At 41.0% G+C, this 22556-nt stretch overlaps 1 protein-coding gene across 3 annotated transcripts in view; it reads right to left on the bottom strand.

Moving 5' to 3' along the window:
* Nucleotides 1-2033: 2033 nt before the first annotated feature.
* The window catches only part of ABTB3 (ankyrin repeat and BTB domain containing 3), a 175181-nt gene continuing 154658 nt past the window's right edge, over nucleotides 2034-22556 (bottom strand). For all 3 annotated transcript variants that reach the window (XM_071422723.1, XM_071422725.1, XM_071422722.1), the window contains 4 exons: nucleotides 21156-21237; nucleotides 20137-20205; nucleotides 17118-17231; nucleotides 2034-14675 (listed from right to left, as the gene is read on the bottom strand). In XM_071422723.1, the coding sequence (XP_071278824.1) occupies nucleotides 14466-14675; nucleotides 17118-17231; nucleotides 20137-20205; nucleotides 21156-21237 (475 nt within the window). In that variant the 3' untranslated portion in view covers nucleotides 2034-14465. The remainder of the gene's footprint in view (nucleotides 14676-17117; nucleotides 17232-20136; nucleotides 20206-21155; nucleotides 21238-22556) is intronic.

Raw genomic sequence — 22556 nt, 5'->3', positions numbered from 1 at the left:
CACTGGGACACAGGAACTGCATTATCAGGAATGCAAGCTTGTGGAGCAGCTGCTTCCCCTAAATGTGTGCTGGAGAGTTTGGGAATGAGAATCCCATCATTCCTGCAACAACTGCTGTCAGCTGAACACCTCAAAACACCCGAGGGCTTGCACCTCTCCACCACCATGGGAGCAATGGGGGACATCAGGGCCAGTGTTTGTCTCAGAGGAGTCACATTTTTATTTCCTCCATGTCTAAATGTGTTGCCCAGTGCTGTATGCTTCAAGTACTCATTATTACAGGAGGACACAACAACTTCTTACACAAGCCATTGGCTTGTAGACCCGAGGGGCTAATAAGCTCCTAGGATGGTAGCCAGGCTGCAGGGTTGTGCTGGGAATGGTGGCCTTCCAGCCTGCAAGGATATGTGCACAGGTTCTCAGACACCCTCTGCTTTGCAGTTTTACATCTTCATAGTAAAGCTTAGAGACAGCCAGCCCACACACTTATCCTGGAACATTTCCCATGAAAGACTTATTGGACAAAATAAAAGCCACTGAGGAAATGTTCATTAAAGTGTAAGGCTCTGTCAACATAGAAAAATTTAGCTGATACCACTACACACCTATATGTATCTTTATAAACCATTATGCCGATTCGGGAAAAAAAATTCTGAGTGGTTTAAATGTTACTTCTATGTAATCAAACTGAGACGCACAATGACTTTTACATTATGCACATGCTTCTGCAGCTGATTCCATCAACAGATCAACATAAAGCATTTCTGGCAGTGCTTTAGGCTCAGGACTAAACCTGGGCTCCTCTAGGTGAGCTCTACTTTGTAACAGGGCAGGTTTAGACATCATTGTCCATTTCTGCCCTGGGGAAGAGGCAGTGGGCAAGACTAATTAGCCCAGTGAACGTGTGCCACAGCCTTCAGTCTCTACAGAAGATCTCAAGAACACAACTGGGAATGGAATGTAGAAAAAACATGGGTAAGTTTACAAAAAACCCAGAAGAATGGTGTGAACATTTCTGGCTGAACTTCCTTATTTTTCTCAGTGAAGTATTAACTCAAATGCCCATGAAAATTGGTTTTATATTGTTTCAGTATCCACAGTTGGGAAAGGGAGACAAATCATTCCAGTTTGCTACAAGTGAAGGCTTGCTTTGTTTTCTTCCAGATACTGGAGAGGCAGGCAAGGCAGGCCTACATCTCCTGTAGAATTTGGATAACTGCAGGGTTCCCTATGAGCTGCTTTTCAAAGTCCACTCCAGGACAGCCGCGTTTGCAAAACCTAAAGGCATCTGAGAGAGCCACCACTGGTCTGGGCAGTCACCCAGTGTGGTGTGAGTGGTGTCTTACTCCCACAACTTACTCCCACAACTTATGTAAAAGACATGAAAGGATGTCACCCTCTTTTGTCTCCTGAACCGACCTGTTCCTTAATAATCTGGAGAAAGATTCTAAATACAAAGAAAGAACTTGATTTCAAATCCACTAAAACATACAAGACAGAATACACTGCAAATAATTTTAAGGAGTAAAAAAGTAAAACAAAAAATATTTTTAAAACCTGATTTTCACACTCACGCCAAGGTTAATCAAGTCCCTCTGTTTATACCTGACTTCCCTTTGAGATACCCATTTCCAACTTATTTGTATGCACTTGCAGTAATGCTGTATAATGGAGCAAGCTTCCAAACAAGCATTTCAGATCTTCCTGCATCCAAACTCTGGCTAAAATGCACTTGCAGATGCTTAATTTTAAGCATCATGGAGCTCCATTCCCAGGTCTTATGTGCCCATTTTGTGGCAGACCAGCACTTGGAGAAAAGTTTTTGGGAACCAACTCCATATCACTTCTTTATATGCACAGCAAGCTGATAGCAGTGTATGTGGGAAAACAGCACCAGGACTTCCAGGTGTAAAACCCTGAACACATGTGGTTTCTGGGAGGTGGTTCTTGGGAGAAGCCCAGTCCTGCTGCTGTCTGAAATATATCAAGAAACACCTTAAGGGGAGAAGAAACAAAAACACTCACAGCAGCCATTTCCTAGGCTAGAAAACAATGGAATTTTTATTGAACAGAGATGGCTCATAAACACACTCAAAGGAGTTCCACCTGCTGTTCAGCAATATTCATTGCTATCTGATAATATCCTATGGGGGCAGCTGTATAAAACAGGAATAAAATTCCAAATTGCTATATTTATTAATAACTTTGCCTTCCCAATACAGAACCGTAAGTATTTCAAGTCTGAAAATAGACCACAATTGTTAGCATTTAAACCAAACCATTCATATATTTATGATAACAAATATACAAAAAAAGGCAGTCAATATATTAAACATTTAAATCAATAGCATATATTTCTCAGAGGTAAACATTGAGCAAACAAAGCCACCGAAGATGTTCAGGAATCAGGTAAAAGTTTCATAGTCAAGCTCCAAACACTGTAGCTTTTCTAAAGCCGTACTGGTATTACACTTTTATCTAGCTCCTACATTGAAAACTATGTAGCATGAACATTTGAAAATATAACATTGGCTATCCAGCAGGCAACTGGGAGTTCCCTAAGTCCTCCTTGTGTTTTTATATTGGAGCACCTGTGGAGACAGAGGGCAGTAGGAGTCAAGCATTTTGTTTTGCAACGTTGGGGTTTGAGTTCTGTTCTAGATGAGCACAACAGGGTCCTCATACCAAACACAAATTCCAGCACTGATAAGAGAGTATTTGTCTGACAAGCTGCACGAAGAATCAGCCTTGCAACTTGCATTAAACAGAACGGAATTTGCACACCTGCCTATTTACTGAAAGCCTGTGCTATTTCTACTGCACAGAAAGTCTCCTTCAGTAGCTGATCTAATGCCTGAGGTTGAAAGCTTGGGATACGTACATACGCTCAAAACTAATGTGATAAATCTACTATTGACAACTAATAAAAGTTCGTATTGCCATATTGCTCACAACATAAATGTACAATTTGCACAAAACATGGCTCTTCAACATGAATATTTTGCAAGCTACTATATATATATATGTATATATAATATGTATAATTTCTTTTCTTAAAGAATTGTATGCTAGAGTGCATGCAAAGAATTTCAAAGCAGTAGCACAACAGCAGTGATCACTTGTTTACAGATTACTGAGACCACTCAATACAGAAACAGTGGGATATTAGATAACACACAGACAAGTAGGTAGATGTAGGTACACACTGCTTCTTCAGGGACCTTCCCATGTGACACCTGAATCTCAGACCCCTTTGAAAGACCAAACAGGGCTCTGAAGGTTCTCACACTCTCACAATAAATCACTTCTGTTGGAGATGACAGCAAAGGAGGCACTTGTCCCTTAGCCAGGAGTAGAGGCAAGCAATCTTCTCCATAGCCAACATCTGTTCCAAATCCTGCTCCTGCATTTCTAAGCAGTGAGTGGTGAGCATCTATCCATCCAATGTTTTAGCTGGTCCCAAGCAGTCTCCTGCAACCTTTACAGCTGGAAATCCAGGACTGAGAAGCCGGATCCCCTAAACAGCAGTGCACAGCACTGCCACCATTCTAGTCAGATATGTACAAGGAATGACATGTATCCTCTGCTTTAAAATTTACATAGAGTATATACAAATAAAGCTATTCTATCAAGGTGCAAGTTTATTATTCTCTGGTGTGTTCCAATGAAGATTTCTTAAAAAACTCTTTATACAGACCCACCAGGAGAGTTTACACAAAGTTGACATTTTGTCAAATTCATTATGTAGGCTTCCTTCTGCAAACTCCATAATGGAAACTCTTGTTACTTTCCCTTGGAGTTCTGCCTATGCACAGGGCTGGATTTGATAGACTACAGCCATGTCTAATATAATTTCCTTGATTTTAATACATTTTAAGCTCAGATGAAGCAGCAGCGTTTGGGTTTTTTTTTCCCCAGGATGTCATCCATCTCTATGAAATGAGGCAGGACATGTAATTAGATGTCAGGGGGATTGTATTTAGTGTGCCCAGTCCAGCTTCCCTTGCTTTTCATGGGACTGTGGTGTATGAAGCTGGCACAGTTTGGCCCTATGTGTATGTCTGGAAGTCCTTGAGTCCTCGGTGCTATTTTACACTGGCTGAGTTCTTGGTGCTATTTTACACTGGCTGATGACAGGCGATGCCCTCAAAAAAATAATAGTAAAAAAAAAAGCCCAAATGCAATTTACTAAACAGTAAACATCAGCCTGATGCACTAAACAGATGGATATGGAATGCAACTTGTCTAAAATTAGAACGGTTGTTTTCTTAGGCAGGTCTAAATTCATAAAAATCTTTCCCATCCCACGCAGGCCTCATTCTACAGCATGTAAATATATGATACTTCTAATAAAAGTCATTGGGAATGCAAAGCCTGTGATCAAGGAGCAGAAGGAAGGCCTGCCCTCTCCCATTTCTCTTCAGCAAAAACCTCAAGTAACATAAGTACACGTTTATGATCCCTGATGAAGAAGAGGGGCTGTGTGCAATGACATCAGGATTTAGCCTTCAGCCTTTATGGTGTACCAACCACAACTGTGCAGATGACTGGATGGGAAATGACAACTGCTAGTGCATTAAAAAAACATACAGCCTTGCAGTAACTCCCATTAAAAATTCCCACTGACTTCACGAGAGAGACAGAGCAAGAGAGCAGTCTTTAGCAAGTGCATGTTCTGCTCCACTGGCGTTATGTTCCTCAAAAATCTTTCTGTAATACCATTTTCCTCCATTTTGTAAGCTGATTATATCAAGGCATTCACAGCAGAGGCTTTGCATGTGTCCTCTCAAGCTAAGGGGAGCCTTTCACACTAGAAACAAAGATCTCATTAGTATTTTTTCTTTTTCAGAGTAATGCAATAATAAAAATCAACTTGCTGGTTTCACATGCTGCAGTGCCTTTATACAGCCTTAAAAAAATAAGATTTTTGTTAAGGCTGTTACAATGCATTTGTCATCTAGCAATGACAAATGAATCGTAATCTCATTGGAGATTATAAAAGGATCAGCATCAGACAGACATTAAATGGTGTTTAAGATGACCTAAGGTGCACTTGGAGAAGATGCTGTGAGAGTACTTCAGCAATTAAAAAAAGGATTCAAAAGAAATTAAATACAAACATGCCCTTTAAAATAATGTTAAAGTTGTGGACACAGTGGACAAAAGCAAACAAAGCTGCCACCTCAAATTATGGCTGAGTTTCTCTATTTTTCATACATTCCCTTCTGCCTTGGTTCTGAGTGCCCTCAGATTTAGTCTCTCCAGTGGAAGGGCTTGTGCTGGATCATTGACAGCACAAACCAGGCAATTTTCAAAAGCATCTAACACACTCAAGAGAATGACATCTTTGAATGAGCTACAGATGTCTCTCTGTCCTTTTGAGAAAAAATATTTGGTTCCAGGAACATTTGTATTTCTTAGCTATAATCTTTCTCAATTGAAAAACATCTGCCATCCTATTGTCCATACTCTGATATTTTGTTTTTATCCACCGTAAATGGGTAAGCAAAGGGGAAGAAAGTTTCACCTGTGTTGTTAACTACAGATGACCTCAAACATGCCTGTGAAGCCACAAACCAGTATTTAAGCCACATCTGTGGGATGGAGGACAGGATCTCTGTGTTTGTTGATGATGGCTGTTGGGTTATGTGATCTTTCATTTCCTTCTCAATAAAAAGTTAAATGAAACCTTCACATAAAACCCCAACAAAAGATGACAGCAAACAAAACCACTTTGCTAGAAAAAAACCCCAAACCCAAATTCATAACAACCATAACAAATGCAAAACAATCATAACCATTCCTGGGTTTGTATTACACAAATTAGGAGTCTGCATAAAACCAGCAAAAAATCAAGATCAGCACAATGGTTCTGCACATCTTATTTCTGGCACATCCTTTCCTCTTGTTTTCACTTTTCTTTCCTAGCTTCCAGTTCCAAGACATCTCAGGGACAGGTGGAAGTGGATGCGAAGAGGCAGAAAGGAAGCAAAGAGCTATCCCACAGACAATGTTCTTCTCTATTTACAGGATACTCTCACCAGGATTTCCTAATTTAGCTGTTGCTTTCAGGAATGGATCATTCTCCATTGCAAGATCAAGACTGTGCTTTTTAATTACAGATATGCATTTGGCCTGCAAAGACTTCAAAGGTGACACAGTATGAAAGAGAGATGGAAAACAGACCTAATCCACAGACTAGAGAAATCAATGAAAAGGCTTCCAGCCATTTTAGTGGAGCAAATTTCATCACACTGTCATCTTTTGGTTTGTGAATGATGTTATAGCAGAAACTTAAGCTGTATTTTTTCATAGAACATTCATACATTTTTAACATGTAAATTACTCCTTGTACCCTGTATCAAATATTTGTAAATGCTAAACTAGGTACAAAGTGAAACCCATTTGGGAAAGTGGAGCAGAGGGAGGTTTAGCTGCACTAATGGATATTGCATTAATGCTTAGTGTCAAGGAAGGCTGACTGCCATTAACAAGAAATCTCATTACAAACATGATTTCACGCCTCATAACATATCCCGTAGATCTACTTACTGTCCATCTCTCTTTCTTGAACATACACACAATGATAACTATAGACACAAAATCCAAAGCATTGCACATGCTTCGTCTTCCCAATGAAAAAATAACCAAACCAACCAAAACACAAAACAAGCAAAAAAACCCCAAACCCCCAAATCCCTCCCAAAACCAGCCAACCAACTCAACACAAAAAACAACAGAGAAACAGAAAATTCTCAGCATGGATGATTGGAATTGAATGTTTTACAATCTCACTTCTGCCATGAATGACTTAAGACACTTTCCAGACTTTGACCTAATGCAAAAAATGCTCTAAGGATAACTCATGTACAAATAGCATTACAAGAAGCTTTCAGAGCAGTGGGACTGAAGGACACTCTAGCAGCCCACCTATTACTGGTGGTGGGGAGGGCAGGTTGTGAGAATGCGGTATTTCCTGTGGGCTTTTCTTTTCCCTCCTCTCTGTGGTAGATGGCAGAGCCAAGAGAGAGTGGGGAAGAAGAACATTGATCTCACTTGGGGCTGTAAACAGCAGAGATCCATTATTCAGCCTCACCCATAATACCAAAGAGATCAGTAGGAGGAATGTCCTGCATTGCAGAGAGTGGGATTTACTTATTTGGTGTCTGCATAATGCTCAGCACCTCTGCTTCCCACTGGCACAGCACATATGGCTGCACAACAGCTGCAAGCTTCAGAGAAACAGGGACAGGAAGCAACCTACTGGCCAAAATGCACTGATGGGAACTTAAACAGGTCAAGTTTTTCTAGTACTAATTGGAACTTAGCCAGGAACATGAAGTCAAAAAGCTCTGAGATACATTCCTATAGTCCATGTATTCTTCAATGGAAAAACATAACTCATAACTGAAGTAAGACTGCACAACTGCATCCCCAAATGGCACAATTAGTCATTGGCTTAGTAACTGCATGGCAAAAATCAGTTCCCAAGGTATTGAACTGACTGGGTTAAGCAGGGTATTTGACCAAGAGACTGCTTGGATGGTGGGGAAGCAGCTTTCACTCTGATGAGGCTCCAGGGGCTTTCTGTGCTCCTTCCTACTTTCTGCCCCACAACCAGCACTGGGGCATAGGAGGCTTTTGACTGTGCTGAGGGGCAAATCCCAGCCTGCAGATGTGCTGTGAGCTCTTCAAAAGCTAGGCAGAACGGAGAGAATCTGACTTTGGATAGGCTCATCTGAAAGCCTCTCACGCAGTAAGCTACAGGATATTCAATTTATCCACTGCTGGGAAGGGGAAAGGGTAAGGCTGGACTCTCTTGAACCTGCAGCTTTAAGTCCAGATGTTTTGAAACATGTTAATCTGTCCCTGCCAGAATAAGGTTTTGACCTTAATTAATTAAAATGACCTCCTAACACACTGGATTTTCCTAAAGTGGCAGTCTCTTTTTTTTTGTTTCTGAACATCTCCCTTTTCTTTTGTGACTTATTGTAAACCATAAATGATTTTCTATTGGGTATTTCAGTGAGGCTTTTTCCTTGTCTTTGTTTGCTTTAGAAAGGCAGTAAGAAAGAAGATTGCCTCTCACTGTGCTAGGCAAAGCCGAATAATGGAAGTTTTAATGATAACACAGCAGCAGAGATGAGGGGGAGTGGAAAAACCAAAGTTAACCAGCAGCAGCAGTGAAGATATTTGTAAGGACAAGTAAGTGCCACCAATTGCCTAACTCCATGGCCAAATCTGAGCATGGGACTAAGCAAACCCTCTGTGTGAGCACTGAAGAGACTGGAGCCAGCCGGGCTGGTTGGGAATGCCAAGCAAGTGGTGGGAGATGGGGCTGTTTCTCCTCTTCCTGCTCTCCTCTTCCCTTTGATTTCCTGGAAACTCTGAGTTGGGGAACAAATGAATTAGCCAGCAGTGGACACTATACCTCTGGAATCAGAGGCAAAGATCTAAGGTTATACATTCAAATTCTTTTACCTAATCCTCTTCCCTTACCAAGACCTCTTCATTAGTGTGTCATCCAGCATGGACAGAAACCTGTGCCTAAGCTAAGCATTCCCATTCACACAGCATCACTGCCTCTACAGGATGAAAGAACAAAACTGTCAGCCCAAAGAAAGGTGAAAAATGCCTCTCCAAAGGAAAAAGAAACTACAAAGTTGCTGTTCTGGTACAATCAAGTGGACAGATTTAGTCAACTAAACATGCAAAGCACAAGGTGTTTGTAGAATTTAACCTATCCAGCCAACACAAGCTCTCTTGTAACTTGCTGCCATGTCTCCTGGGCGTTTTAGTGACAAGATGTCCAAGCAAAGCACAAACCCCATCATCTAATGAGACTCTTGACTTTGAAGTGGTGAGATACCACATTTTAAGTCCTGTGCAGGCATCCAAGATAAACACACTCTAGGCCATTCATGGCTGTTCCATGCAAGAAGCCTTGGACAAAGCTGAAGGAATGACAGCTTAATGGCAACAAAAATAAATGGAATGCCCTCCTCCTACCCACACTGAGGTTGCTTCCCCAGCTCAAAGGCTCACTGAAGGCAGCTGACAAATTCCCATTAGTCTTTCTGCAGGTTTCCAGATTTTCCTTCTGCTTTGGGCACCACATGAATATTCTTAGCAGTGCTCTCATTGAAGTCATGGAGCATTGAGCCACAGCTGAAGACTTAGCTTTGCTGTTTTTTGCACTTGAAGTCCAGTTACAGGTGCAGATCAGGTGCAATTGTACTGAAATGATAATATGGTCAGAGTGGCCAGCCTCTGTTTTCACCCACTGAAGATAACAGGCCTTACCTCAAAATAAATAACAAGTTAAAAAATAGCATAATAATTTTGCTACAAACACATGGAAGTGCTGCAGGTTTGTTTGCTTATAGGCTGACATAGTAATGTTATAGTAATGATCTCATCTATGGGGTTTCAGATATTATCTGAGGGCTATTTCAAGGCTAACATCCTACAAACAAGTTTATTAAATTTTAGGCTAAATCTTAGGCAGTTCTTTTCATTCTTATAAATCTCAACACCTCTGTGCCACATGATGAAAGCAACATCAGGCCCCTCATTTCTGTAAAGCACTTGCAGAGCCTCACATGAAAGACACTTTGTCAAACCAACTAACTTAAAGTCTTTGGCTTTAGGTAACTCTCGTTCAGCAAAAAAACCCAAACAAACAAAACTAAAACAAAACACCAAAACCACAACCAAACCCAAACAAACAAACAAACAACCCCAAACCCAAGCTAGTGGCTTCAGAGGCAGCTTTAGTGAATGCAAGTTTCAGGTTGTCATCTTTCAGCAGTATTTTTAAGACAGAGCCAGCTCCTGAGGGACCCCGAATATGTGCAACTGACTTCAATTAGTTCTGCAGGATTCCAGCTTCTCCCAGGATTTAATCCACAGATAGAAGCACTAGGAATGGCTGTTTTTTCTAGGATGGCCTAATCTTCATCTTGAGTATGTGAATGTGTTAACATTTAAAAACCCCACTTAAACAAGGTCCTGCATGCCTGAATCCCCACAGACCTGGCAGCATTCCATGCCATAACTGAAGCCTCCTCTGATTTTAGGCATGTACAGCTGGGAAGAAGACATGCCCTTTCTTTTTCATCCCTGCAGCACCTCAGAGCAGTTTATTTCAGTGCAAACAGATCACTTCCCTTTTTATTTTTAACCTTTAAAGAGTAGCACATGTTGCTATGCCTTGAAACAAAACTAGAATTTAAGAAAGCCCCCAGCACATCACACAGTACAGCCCATCCAGGACTTGTGCAGTGTTTGGTATGAAGCCAGTGGATATTCAGTGGAAAAAGCCTCAGTGTCCAAAGCAGCATGTGGAGGATTCAGCAAGCAGCTCTCATTAGTGCCAATAGGAGCCTGGCTACTAAACCTTCACACCTTTTTAGAGACGTTTCCTCTGTCTTTTTTATGAATCTACTCCAGAGCTGGAACCAAGCAGGCAGAAGTTTTAGCTGGGGAAAAAGCAGTCTTAGCCATTAGAAAGCTGGCCCTGTTCCAGAACAGAGAGCATCTGGCCACCAGCTGTGTTTAGAGGACAGTAGGCCTAAGGAATAGATCAGGGGAAAATCAGAGAAACAAGTAGACAGTGCTGAAATGTGTAATGAAAGGAATGCCAGCCTTCCCCTGTGATGTCCAAGACCTTTGCCCTCCTACATTCCCCATCCTTTTCTCTTCCCAGCTCTTGAGCCAATTACTGGAAAATCAACTCTTTAGGACAACACAGATACCACTTCTGGGCTTGGGAAGGAATCCAGCAGGGCTCTAGAGTAAAAAAAACTGGGAAGTGTGGAAACTGGCAGCACGTGAAGCAAAGTGGGAATGTAAGGAAATTCTGGAAACTAAGGGACAACTGTGTAGGGATATAAGGAAAGATCTGCCAGGAGGCAAGAACAGGATGCCTGTAAATCCTCAATATTAAATATTACAGCAGTGGATTAGTATAAAAATGACAGATGGAAAGGCAACTTCACTCATTAGGGGCTGGAAAATTATGATTAAAAAAGAAAAAAGTTTTTCTAAGGATGTTGTATGTTTTTCCATTTTACCAATAGTGGAAGCAGTATTTGGCCTCAAAATTTGTAAATTATTGCAACTCATACAAAGATGAAAAAAAGAGAAAGCTTTTTATTTTCTAAGATGATAACACCATGTCTGAAAAAAATGCTAATAAAATGCTCTGTTGGAAAGAGCCTTATCTGATAGGGATGGTATTCATGGGCACCCACTGAAACTCACACTGCTTTTTAGATTAAATTGACAAGAGCCCTTCCCCCAGCCCCAGATTAATGGAATGAAGAATCCATGCATGAAGCCACATGTAATAAAGGTTGGAGATTATGAAACAGGCTAGAAGACACGATCAGAATTGCAATTGATCTTGATGAAGTGGGGAAATTTCCCTGATTAGAGCAGAACAAATTTAATAAGGAGAAATTGAAAGTGTCATACTTTGAAAGGTGTAGTAAACAAATGCATAAATAAAGATGGAATTCCTGGGAAGGCAGCAGTGAATCCCTCCGGAATTATAAAACAGACTAGATCAAAGTCAGCCATGGGATGTTCCTGCAGAAAATATCTGGGGATATATTTTCTAATATGCTTTACATAAACCACTGCAACAGTTTCTCTGCTTTGCTTGCTAATGTATAAAACTCCTGTTGATGTACAGAAATTTGGGGAAAATGGGAAGCCATGAGGGGAATGACAGCAAAAATCAGAAAACACTAACAAAGGAACTAGGAAAGACTATACTAGTGATGCAAGGAGGATAATTCCTTTCATACATAGAATAACTTTCTAAAAAGATCTTGTAAGATCATCTGTTTTTCCTGTCAATCAGGACTCAAAGGAAAAGTGGCTTGCTTTGCAATGAAGAAATTCTGAAGTCTCTTAGGAAAACCTTCTGATTATGAGAGCGGTGAAGATCATGGATCCCTGTGACTGGATTTTTGAAGAGCCTGCAAACTGCACATTGTCTGGCATGGCTCAGCTGGACCTCACCCAGCCTCACTTCAGGAGAGGCAGACTAAAATCACCATTTCCAAACTCTGGTTTGTGGATCCACAAAGGTTTGCTGGCTGCTTCCAGGAGAAATGAATGCTAGGTTTACACAGGCTGGCTTTTCTGTTGGCAAAAGTCCAGGGGACCACTGGGCAAAAAATAATTGAAAGTTATGACTCTTTTTTCTTAAGGTTTCCTTCAACTATACATCTGTGATGTTTGGATTACCAGCATTTCCAAGAGCAAAAGTTGTTCCTGTATGAATCCTTAGCTGCAGTGCCTTCCTTTATCAGCTCAGGGTGCCCAAACAGGTGAGCACCCCATGTACAGCCACCAAAGGCCCTGTTAACCCTTTTATTGCTGAAAGAAATCTAGTGAACTTTACCATAGACACCCTCAACTCAGAAGAAGGACTAGCATGGAGTTACCAGTGTTTCCCTCCCATTTAATACAATTATTATTTTTTTAAAAACTTTGCTGTATTAAACCATGAGGCTGCAGGGTGAGGTCTGCTCTTAGCCAGTTGTTTTTGTCATACAAGGATGGGTTTCCATGGATGAGAAGGCACACCAAGCAACAACAAGCTGTGTGTTGCTGTTGTATTAACTATGGCCTTGCTTCTCTATGATCACAACATTTACTCAGAAGTAGCCATTACTTACAAGTTCCTGACAACATCTTGTGTGAACATCTACTATGCAGAAAACAAGATCTAATTGACTGACATGCAGTGTCTCTGCAACATGAGTGGCAGTTTAGACATTTTGTCATTTGTTGCAGAAACTGTAGAGGCTTTAGAAGACCAAGCACAAGGGAGGATTTATACCTCAGAGTCATAAAACAGCTTCCTACTGTGTTGATAGCTAAAAACTGTGTTCTCTGAGCACATCAAAAGCTGGAACATGGAAGGGCACCTGATGTAGATGCTTCAACAAAAGAAAAAGAGGTTAACATGCAAACTTCTAAACTTCTTAGAATGGCACACTAGAAAATAAATATAATAATGTCATTTTGCCATGGAGAAGGCAACATCTTTGCCTGCTTCTTACTGTGGTTTTCAGAGAGGGCATCCAGAATGCTGTGGCACATAGCAGATTTGTCTTGCTAACAATATGCTGCAAAATAAACAAAGCTGACATCTGACATTTAAATCACCCCCCCCCCCCCCCCCCACAAGCCCTGCATTGTAGATTACCTATACATTCTCAGGATACAGTGAGAAATCATTCTACAGTACATATTTAATTATAATTTTAAAAAGTCTAACTCAGACACAATCTCTGGCCAGTAGCAAAATATCCACACATCACTAAATTAAAGATCTGTTGTTATCTCTTCACTGCAACAAACAGAAATCAGCATCTCGAGAAGGGGCTCCAGGGGTATCATATTGCAGCCAATCACACCAGATAAAAAAATAAGCTAATTTCACAAATGAAGTTTGACAAGAAGTAACATTGCATTTGTCTTGGCAAAATGAAGCACGAACAGAACATTTCACAGGTACAGTTACCATGCAAAGGCATGTTTGTTGAGTTTGTCATTGATTTCAACCCCGAATCACAAGTAGCATGCAGTTCTCCTGCCCCCACCAACTACTGTATTAGAGACAGTCTGGGTAATGTGCCTCTTTGGTGTAACCATAGCCTCTTAGGCAAGATTATACCACCCTAGGAAAGAATACAAGCAAAACTTGATCATATGTGTGTTTACACAATGTACATTTTACCATTTAAAAAAACCAAAACATGTTACATAGATTCTCAAACACAGCTCTGTTGAAAATGAAATTTTAAGCTTAAGAAATAGGTTTTAAACTACAAGGCCACCCCATTATTTTTTATGAACAGTTTAAAAAGTTCCCACCCCTAAAAATCTGCCAGTATATTTCCTCAACTATAACAGTCCTACCCACTCTCTAATACAGCTGATCTTTGCTGGACAGCAATAACAGCTCTTACATTTCTTAAATGCACAAGATAATGGACTCTGGGATAGATATAGTTCTTAACTGTATAACACTGGAACAAATCTGACTTAAATGATTAATTGGTCAATTCAGGTGTTCCCCAGCACTACCCTTCAGGCAGGGACTTCTGCTGTTCACTGATGTGAGTTCTGGCTTTTGTTGGCATCAAGCTCCATGAACAGGCTTGTGTTCAGAATGTGAGTACAAGGGCAATTCACTGGATACTGTGGTACCCAGCTTGCTCAAAACCAGGGAGGAACTTTGTTTTCTGTATTCTCTTATCCAGGTGGGGACACAGCCCCAGCACAGCACCTTTGGCTGAAACAGAACTGTTGGGATGCAACGTAGAATTTTTTACATTTTCTTTTTTTGTAGTCATTTAAGCTACTGCAACAGGTTTGAGCAACTGCAACAGTAGACTTAACTTGCAGGGTCTTTGATTAGAGGGTTACCATCTTCCTCAGCTTTACACAATGGAGCCCTTTGAAGAAGACAAATGAATTGACTGAATCCTTGTGGCCAACGTCCTCTGTAAGTCCTCTAGTACATTCTGACCAGATGTTTCTCCATTCTTGTCATACAACAACTGTTTGAAAGCTTCATTTTCAATGAGGACCATCATGTTCTTTAGAAAGTAGCCTTCACAATAGGCAGATAGTTCTGTGACTCCGAGGAACTACAAGAAGTGAAATTAGAGAAAGATAACCATTCTGATAAAACCCAGGCAGCAAATACGATGCATAAGAGCTGCACACAAACAAATACACAAGCTAAGCCTTTTAGACAGGCACAGTCTAAAATGTGCTTACTTACAGATATAAATGCATGAAGAGGAAGGAGTTAATAAAACAGTATTTTATGCTGATGATTCTCATAATAATTCCATGTTAAAAGACCCTGGCTGTTGGGGAAACAAAATTCCACAGGCTGAAGCTTTGCTCCCTTGGAAACTGATGGAAGTTTTACCACAGAGTTTACCAGACACATGATTTCATGCTAGAAGTTACAGCCTAAAACTACAGGTTTGGGCAAACATTACAGACTATGTTTCAAGAATGCTGTCCTTAACAAGGACGGGACATATGACTGCAGAAAGCTGTCATGCAAAATTTTGCTTTGAGGAGAAATGGAGATAATCAGCCAGTGAAAAAAAAATCTCCCCAGGGCAGAGGTGGACTTCCCAGCATTGGACACTTTAAGATTCAGCTGGGCAGGGTGCAGGGCCATCTTGTCTAGACTGTATTTTTGCAAAGAAAAGTTGGACCAGATGATCCTTGAAGTACCTTCCAAGCTGGTATTCCACAGTTCTATGATAGCAATTTAAAAAATGGAATGCCCATAGGGATATTAATGGTATCAGTACTCTCCAGTCAGCATTTATTTTGTAAAGATGACCAAATTCACATTACAGAATCACAGAATATGCTGAGTTGGAAGGGACCCACAAGGATCACTGAGTCCAACTCCTGGGCCTGCAAGGGACCATCCACCAAACTGTATCTGTCTCTCAGTCTTGATGACAAAGGCTGTGCTCCACTTGTCTCTGGGCCAACCTGCTCACACATCCCCCTCTGGAAAGGTCAGGGAGGTCCTGCAGGTGCAGATGAGCTTGCAAAGCAGCAAGGTCCAGAAAGGTGTCCCTGACCATGGTTAGATAATCTTTAAGGGTCCCTTCCAACCCAACTAATTCCAGAAGTCAAAGATTCAAGCACAGCCAGGTTGGCTGTTGCTGCAGTGCCCTACTCACAGCACTGCCAACATGACTCTGGCTGTAAAACCCACCCAGGTACCCAATTTCCACTGCTTCCACTGGGAGGTCAGGCACAAATAACTTGCAGGTTGGGGCTCTTACAGGCAAACCAGGAGCTGGATTTAGCCACTGGGTTTGTTAGGTCCCAGCATGTAAGAATTTTCTTCAATGAGGATGTAAATAACAGCCTCATTTCGCAATTCAAAGAAAACACGATTTTAAAGCAAAATTATTGTTTTTGCTGACAGCAATATAAATTGAGAAGTTCACACATGAGCTACAAGACAAATCAAATATTTTTCAAATGTTTCTTGCACTGTAATTTTTTTCCTCTTACATTAAATGGACCTACAGATACACCTCATTGCTTATTTTCATTGGTGGATCTTTGTGCTTTGTGCTATTTCAAACACTGATTGCATGTTATCTGTCCACGAAGACCCAGCATTACTATTCTCTGTAGGAAATACCTGATGATGGGAACGGAGGTCAGATCTCCAGGGGTTTGGAGCAATCTGCAGGATTACTCTGTTCAATCAAACCTCCATGTCACAATGTATCAGTTTTATCTTTTGTATAGACCATGCAAGTTAGAGAAAAAATCTCTTAAGAAATGCTTGAAGAATATTTCACTGCACTTATTTGTGTACCATTTCCATCTTCCAAGTGAAAATCTAACTACTCCACATGAGGAGGGAAAAAACTGAAACTAATCAATGTGGTAACCACCTCCACCAATGCGTGAAAATAGGTTTTCTAGGAAAAGAAATGCCATGCTTTTCTGTCTAATGACTTAGGCAACCTCACAAGCTAAGTATATAATTTGATTCCAATAAGAAACTCTCCAAGACATAAAATTCTCATTATTATCCTTGCAGGGCTCTGAGCCATTGCACTTCCACAACATGGCATTTTTATATATTGATAAGGTGTCACCAGCATTGAGTGTATCACCCCACTGGGCTTCAGGCAGGAAGAAACAGGTAATGGAAATGGGAAAATGCATCTTGGAAGGTGAAAGCAGAGATGCCTACTTCACTTAGTGATTCCCGTAAAATCACCAGTTTGTGCTGCCATGAATAAGGGATAGATCTCCCACACATGGAACAGCTGAGAAGCTGCCACCTTGGACTTGGACTAACTAATTTTGGATTGTCACTATACCAGGTACCAATTAATCAGTCAGTCCCAGTAAATGAATGACAAATCTTAAACGTGCAACAAATGTACTAAGCATATGAGATATATATACAAATATATATATATATATATATCTATATATCTATCTATATAACTACTTATTACAAAACTGACATACAAGAATGACAGCAGACACACAACATGCAAGCATATGCAGTTATTTTTTACCTTGGCATGATTATAAATATCCACACAGTTTTCTGTATTAATGCTTTTTGCACAAATGATCTCACAGTGTCGTTGTAAAGCTTCAAGCTGGAAAAATTTAGCAGCAGAGAGAAGCTAAAAAAAAACAAAAGGCATGGAAAAAATAGTCAAAAACTGCTGAGTGATACAGAATCAGAGCTTGCTTCTTTACTGTTTCATTATACTTTTTTCTCTGCCCCTTCTCCTGTTAGCATGAAAGTAGTGACAAAAAGTCAGAATGAGAAGATTGCTTGGTTGTTTTAACCCTCTGCAGTCTCTTCTAAATCACACAATGGGAATCTATACACAGAGAGACCACCAAAGGCTGCTCAGGTCCACATGCTGACTTTGGAATGGGACAAGGAGAAAAAGGAAATGGCGGTTTGAAGAGTATTTTGTCACTTTGCAAACTTGACTGCAATAAAAGACCTGCAAATACATCCCCAAAACCAAAGTTCTGGTTCAACTGTTCTCCAAGATCTTATTGAAACTGAGCACCTGGGCTGGATGTGAGGAAGTCAGCAGAAAGGTCAGGATCAAGTGTACAGAGGAATGAATTCAAACCAAATGATGATGACCATCCTGGGCAGTTTTAATCTAGAGAGACAATAAACTTCACATCTGCCACCTCAGCAGGCTCAAGGGAGTGGAATCAGATCTCCATATGCTCCTTGTCCTAGCAGCTGTCAGGGGATGTCCAGGCCAGGAGCACTGAAACACTGTCTGAGGTCCACGTTATTCCAAGGAACGAGTGCACAGAGGTGGGAACCAGCTTTGTGAGGCAATGCCTAGCCAGCATCTGTGTGAGTGTCATGTGTCTGTCACTGTTCTACCACAGTGCTTCTGATACCAGCACTGACCTCCCTCTTTGGGCCTGCATCTCCCCTGTGGCTACACTGCCTACCCTGGCATTGCCTTGGCATCTCTGCATGCCTATGGGATGAAAATGCCTTGAATTTTGAATTCTTCAACTGATTTCAGAAGTGTTAATATTTCCTCTATTGCCCTTTTTCTGTTCTTTTACAGGAAAATAATTTAATTTTCTGGCTTTCCATGGTAGGTCATTGTCTCTGGCTCTCTGCTCTGCCTTAGAAAGCAGGTTGGAGTTCTTCATTGCTTGACACCTTGCTGTAACCCAGCCAGACCTTAGATCAAGCTGTTCACGTGTTTAAATAGCACTTACTCAGCTATTCAGGCTTTTACACAGCCCTTATTATTTGGGACTCATAACAAAAAGCTAACCTCTGCATTCCAAAGGGGCTCTCATGCTGCACTGGTGAACAAACAAAACCCTGAAACTTCCATGACATTATTCTGACTTCTCCTGTGCAGTCTGCTCAAGATCCACTTTAATCCCATAAATAAATCCAAGTGCTGGAAATCTGCAGTGCTGATGTGATAGCAGCCAGCTGGCCCCAATTATGAATTGCAGCAAAGATTTGTGTGGAGTATTTCTGGTGCTCCTTGTTATCATATGTGTAATAAGGCAAGTTACTAAATGCAGTTTTGAAAGATAAAGCCAAATCCTATTCCAGCTGCCTCTGTGGCTCAAGCAGTCATGTGCTGGTTTGTAATTACTTTAAACTGTGAGGAACCATGGCCAGATCTGTTATCAAGAGATCAATCAATCAGTCATACATTCTGGAGTCTCAGAAGTTTTGAGATGTCACAAAAGTAGAGCAAGCTGCCAGCTGAAATGCAGCACAAGCTTTTTAACAGCCTAGGTGATAACACACACATCTCTATAAAGCCACTGCACTGCCTAGTCTAAAATTCCCTATTTCAGAAAAGGTTAGAAATTCAGGAAATCTTTCAAAACTCTGAGAGAAACAGAGAATTAGGGAACTTTTCCTATACAGCTCAGGAAAATGATGTGGATATGCTGACTTAAAAATACACTGCCTGCACTAGAGAGGGGTAATTTCAATCCTCTGGCTGCCAGACTGTAGAGTTACAGGGACAGAATAATACAGGCAACAGCGACAGGACACGAGGAAAAGGAAAGTAGCTGCACCAGGGGAAGTGCAGATTGGCCATAAGGAACAGGTTCTCCCCTGAGAGGGTGGTCAGTCACTGAACAGGTTCCCCAGGGAAGTGCTCATGGCACCAAGCCTGCCAGAGCTCATGGCACATCTGCACAACACTCTGAGTGATATGGTTTAGATTTACATAGCCCTGCAAGGAGCAGGGAGTTGGACTTGATGGTCCTTTATGGGTCTCTTCCAGCTTGAGATATTCTGTGATCCTGGTGGCAGACACTGATGGTTACAAGCTGTTTAAGTAGCTCTGAATTTAGTATTTACTGACCTACACTCTTTTTGGCTGCCTGAAAACTCCCTGAATGACTATCAAGAATTTGCTCAATATATCTTAGTTCTGTATAGTTGGAGTGGTTTTGCTGATCATAGCTGACAATGATGGCACACAGTATTCAGAAGGGGAACATCCATAAGGTTGTGGTTGCGTGGCTGGTAGCTGTATGAAGGTTCAGTCAGCTCCAGCTGGCTTGGTTTGGCTTTTGCAAAAGGCCTCAACAGCACCTGGATGTTTTACATCCAGTGAGAAAGGGGCAAAGAAGTCTCTGTATCTCAGGGAGCAGATTATGGTTTTATTCATAAATTTGAGAGTCACATGTTTGAAATTGAACTGAACTGTGTCTCCAGTGGACTTCTCTCATGGTTAAAGCCCAGCACATCCCAAGACCTCTCCCATGTGACAAACCAAACTGGATGTTTTTAATGCTGCTGAGATAGGGAGGATGGAACACTAAGTCCCTGGAAATTGGTTCCAGATTTTGGTAACACCAGCTTTGCCTCTAAGTAGGTATTTGCAAAGTCTCCCAGTTTCCTGCAGGACTGCAGAGAGCCTGGGCACTCCAGGTGAGGCACTGCTGGCTCTTACAGGAGTGCTCATGTCTTGCCCAATGGCCATGTGCCCTTGGGTGAATGGCACACAGATCAGTCAGCATCGCTCCCACTGCAATTAAATAAATGTCTCTTACCTCCATAATTTCATTATTTTTAATCAGGAGTGACTCTGCACCACCATAATAAAGATACTGCATAACCAGCTGTAATAAAACAAAGGGAGTGTTTATAAAAACCAATCCAAGACATAGAGGAACAGGGGACAATGCAGGCAATACCCGAGGCTCTCCTAACACCACCACTGATTTGTAGATAAAAATGGCTCAAGCCTCCTAATTTCAAAGATATACTTGGTTATTCTCTCACTCTGCAAAGTTCAGTGTTTCCTTCTCACAGGTAGTCTAATGTCTCAACCCTCACCCTCAAATTGTCTGGATTTCCTGGTAAGTTCCAAACTGTTTGCAGGAAACTGATTAACTCATTTTGAATTTTCAGTGTATTTCCCAGTCTGTTAAGTACATCACTGATTCAGGCAAAGACAGCATATACAATGGTGATTCCCTTATCCCTTCCCTGGCAAAGGCCATACTTTCATCCAGCTGTGTATGGGCATGCATGGAAGATAAGAAAGAGGAGGAGGCTTTGCACTGTAATACAAGCCAGCTAAGATCCCTCTGTGGGGAGGCCAGTTATTGTGGGCAGCTGGGATTTATGTGCAGCAGTAGCAGTCGATACATGGAGCTGCCTGAGCTCCAGCTCAAAGCAGGGGAAGCACATCCCTGCTACAGGTACAGAGAGCAAGCTTTGCCTTTTCATGGCACTAAATTGATTGGAGAGCACTGCTAAGGAAGGGAATGAAGTGGGTCTCTTCCAAACCTGTCCATTAAATACAGAAAGAGCCAACTACAGAAAGAAATGCCTTATGCTGACAGGCAGTGCTTTGTGTGCACAGCCCATGTCAGTGAAATGCTTGTTGCTGTATCTGCTGAGGCACAATTGTAATCAATAGAACTCTGCAGTGCTTGAACAGAGATGAAGCCTGTGCTTGTGAAACCACTGCTCTGGTTTATCAAATACATAGGTACTAATTTCGACAGGGCATGCATGGTGTCCCTCTTACAAGTTCCATTCAAATTCAGCGTGGGGACTGTACCTGAAAGATGGGGTACTTCACATAGTTGATCTCAATACAGGTACTATCAGATGAGGGCTTGCTAGACAGCAATGCTTTAAACCTAAATTAAAAGGAGCAAAACTGAAATACCAGCCCAATTATCTCTGTGGAAAAATGCAGTAAAAACAGTACAGAAGTGCAATGGAATGACAGCATCAATTCTTGCAAAAACAGTATATTGAAATGAACCTTTCTGTCACCAAAAAGCATCCAGATTTAGACACTAACATAAAGTTCAAAACAAAAGGAAGAAGCTTCTCTCTGTAAGATTTCAATTAGAAATTTCTGAAAAATACATATAATATAGAGTAAAATGTACATCTGAAACTCAGATTCTGTAATGACACATATTACAGAACCAAATTTTTTTTTTCTTGAAGGCAACATGATCTTATATGAAGATCTGCAAGATTTAAAACCTGAACATTTTCCTTTTTTGAGGGCGATAGATTTTGGCTTATGTCCATTAGGCTGGTTTAAAAAATCTTTTGGAACAAAACAAAAAAAAGACACTGACTCTATTAATGCTCCTATGCATGCTCAGGATAATTGTGTGAGAAGAGGCATGAGAGAAACTGGATAGGTTACTGTTCTCTGATTATCATAACCTGAAATTCAGACACAAGTTTCAGGACAAAAAGCTCACATATTTTTAGCTAATTATTGCTACTTATGTGAGATATATACATATGTAACAATCTACTTCTCAAACCTAGGTATTCCCATTGATCAGAAGGTGAAAATGGGAAATGTGCTGCCAGAAACACCTGCCCTTGTACTTTCTCTCTTTGTTAATTCATCTGACCTTCCAGCAGTAGTTCAGAGCTCAGCTCATCTATCAAGACCAGCATTTGCTGGATGGTAACCTTTCCCTCATCATGACTGCATCTTGTTAATTAAAATAAAGATAACAATTTACTTGCTTTCACTAGTGTCCAGCTCTATTATGAACACAATTTAGTTGGCTTAAAGCGGGAGTTTGGAACATATCTGTACATTACCAAGAAGCTCTAAACACCAATATTCATTTCTTAGTTGAAGGCACGGTCAGCTACTGCAGTTACTTCATTCAAATCTCTCTACTCTGTGATGTGGGTTGGCAGCACAACTAGCATCAATTCCCATATTGCTTAAATCATCCAAACTCAGAGCTCTGTCCTTCCCACATCTCAAAATAAGCTGTTTTGGAGGGCCAGCAAGATTTGTTTAAAAGCACACCTTGAATTATACAGCTGCACACAAATAATGTTTGTGAGCAACTCTTGGGTTGGGTTAAGCTTGAAAACTCATCACCCTTCTGAGCACAGGAATCCAACTATAAATACTGCCTTTGGATACAGTATGGTATGTTTCACAGCTATTTAATTTCATTTAAAAGTT

This window comes from Agelaius tricolor, unplaced genomic scaffold, assembly GCF_023055355.1.
Source record: "Agelaius tricolor isolate 1412-34295 unplaced genomic scaffold, bAgeTri1.0.p SCAF_3, whole genome shotgun sequence".
In the NCBI taxonomy this organism is placed as follows: Eukaryota; Metazoa; Chordata; class Aves; order Passeriformes; family Icteridae; genus Agelaius; species Agelaius tricolor.
This window is presented reverse-complemented; position numbering and strand designations above follow the sequence as displayed.